At 35.3% G+C, this 2,067-nt stretch overlaps 1 protein-coding gene across 1 annotated transcript; it reads left to right on the forward strand.

The window, feature by feature from the left end:
* Nucleotides 1-31: 31 nt before the first annotated feature.
* LOC117121315 (ADP-ribosylation factor-like protein 2-binding protein) lies at nucleotides 32-2,067 on the forward strand (the record flags this gene model as incomplete). The annotated part of the gene is given in 2 exon segments (XM_033266465.1): nucleotides 32-134; nucleotides 1,515-2,067. Coding segments are annotated over 2 exon segments (199 nt in total), but the record flags the coding sequence as incomplete, so codon positions are not given.

Genomic DNA, 2,067 nt, shown 5'->3' on the forward strand with positions numbered 1-2,067 from the left:
ATACATTTTGCATGGTTGTATTGCTTTACAGAAAGAGGTCAAAAAAGAAACAACTTGATGGCGAGATTTTTGAAATGCTGTTAACATTCAGTGACTTCATATCTTTTAAAGAAATGTTTCTAGATTACAAAGCAGTGAGTTTTTGTTTTCTTTTCTTTCTTATAAAAATAGTAAATGGTAAAGATATACAGCCCTGGTTCTTAATAGGCGGCCCGCGGGCCAAATTTACCCCGCGAAGCAAATTATTCTGGCCTGCGAGAAAAAATTAAATTATAAAAAACTATATTTAAAGAAAGTAAAATAACTAACCATTCGATGAATATTTTTTCAATAAAGTGAAGGCCAAAACACAACACTGGGCCAATGTGTGAGGTAGGAGTGACCCCCACAAAGATCAACAATTAAATCTGTTACCAGCTAAATATTACATAGCAAATTAAAAAAAAAACCTTATCAGAGACTTGTTTTTTTATGATTTGACCCAAGATTTTACAGGCAAAATGCTTAGGCTTTAAAACCCTGGTATTTTGGTTGAGCAGGTAACAATATTTGGTTAGGCACAAGAAGGAAGGTCAATATGATAGCAAAAAAATATCTAGTTTTACTCTGATGGGGGAAAAAAGCCCAATTCAGGAAACGATACTTCGCCCACAGTTACGCTTGCACAAAGAAAGGAAGACATGACAAATTCTATTACCAGTCACCAAAAACGTTAAACGTTCAGTGACCCTGAAAATATTTTTGGCATGAAAATATGTTAATTTTTGTGTTTCAAATCTGAATAAGCCTGCTTATTATTAGGCTTATGCAATTATTTGAGGACTGCTTTGAATGTGGCACTTTATCATGCTAAATACTGTACTTAAAACCGTCAGTTCTCAAAAAATGTCTAATTTTGCCAGAATTGAAATTAAGTCGTCGTGCAAGTTGCAGAGAAAGATTCCCGTCAGAGGGAGCTCTCTCTTATATTCATTAGGGAAAAATAATGTGTAACTTTTAACGAATATGAGGCTGTAAGATCGATTACGGGCCTTAAGCATTTAAAATTACTAAATTGTTAGATCTTCCGGGAGCTTAGCCCCCTGGACCCCTGTCAGAGGTTCTGGGACATCGTTTCTCCCTGATTGGGAAAGTAGTGGCACCACAACATTTTTTTTTGAATGATTTTACACACAAGCAAGGAATAAATGAAAGGTCAATAAGCAAGTAATAGTGAAATGAAGTGTCCTAATTTTTCATTTGGCAAAATATTATATTAATCTTTTGGTGCAAAAATTTTAATGAATTTAAAGTGTACCTAATATTGTGCTGTAGTACAATTAAATATATAATAGAATTCAAAATTGTCAAAAAAAAAGTTGGTAGGTTATCTTAACTTGCTGGTCAGCCCTCCAGCTGAAACTCAAGGAGAGCAGCGATGGGCTACCACCAGTTTGTCTGACTGAGCTAAGCTGCTCTCTTGTGAGGGTCATTTCCAACTACCTTCACCTATAATTATTATTTTTTATTTCCAGGAAAAAGAAGGAACTGCCATTGACCTTACATCTGGTATGATGATTACACCTTGCAAGTTTCCAGAACCAACGTCATCCACAAAAACAACAGAGTGAACTTTTATATTCAGACTTGTTCATTCAATTAACAAAGGTATTGATGCTTTGTGTAATACCTGAACTCAATCACAAAGTAAAGCTACCTACCACCAGTTTGTTTTTTGATCACTTTTCAATTTTGATCTGAAGTCCAAAAACTATCAACTTATTGGTGGCAAATATTTCTGAATGGAAACTGGATGACACGTTTATTATTACTAGAGTTGTCTAAGCATTCTTTGTTTTAAATATTCTTGGAATAGAATGCTAGCATGTATTTCTCAGGAATGGGGGTTTACTTGTTTGCAATATCAATTATATGGTATACCATGGAGCTGTTATAGCTCCATGATTGTTCATCCTGTTTCTAGAGTGGTGCCAGAAATTCCCCGGCGAGCAATCCAAGGCCCCTGAAAAAAAGATCCTAATCCACCTCGGCTCCATCATGTTTGGAGTGAAATTTAAGAATAGGCAC

This window comes from Anneissia japonica, unplaced genomic scaffold (assembly GCF_011630105.1).
Source record: "Anneissia japonica isolate Jap-2015-1 unplaced genomic scaffold, ASM1163010v1 scaffold231444_len2067_cov198, whole genome shotgun sequence".
Taxonomy (NCBI): Eukaryota; Metazoa; Echinodermata; class Crinoidea; order Comatulida; family Comatulidae; genus Anneissia; species Anneissia japonica.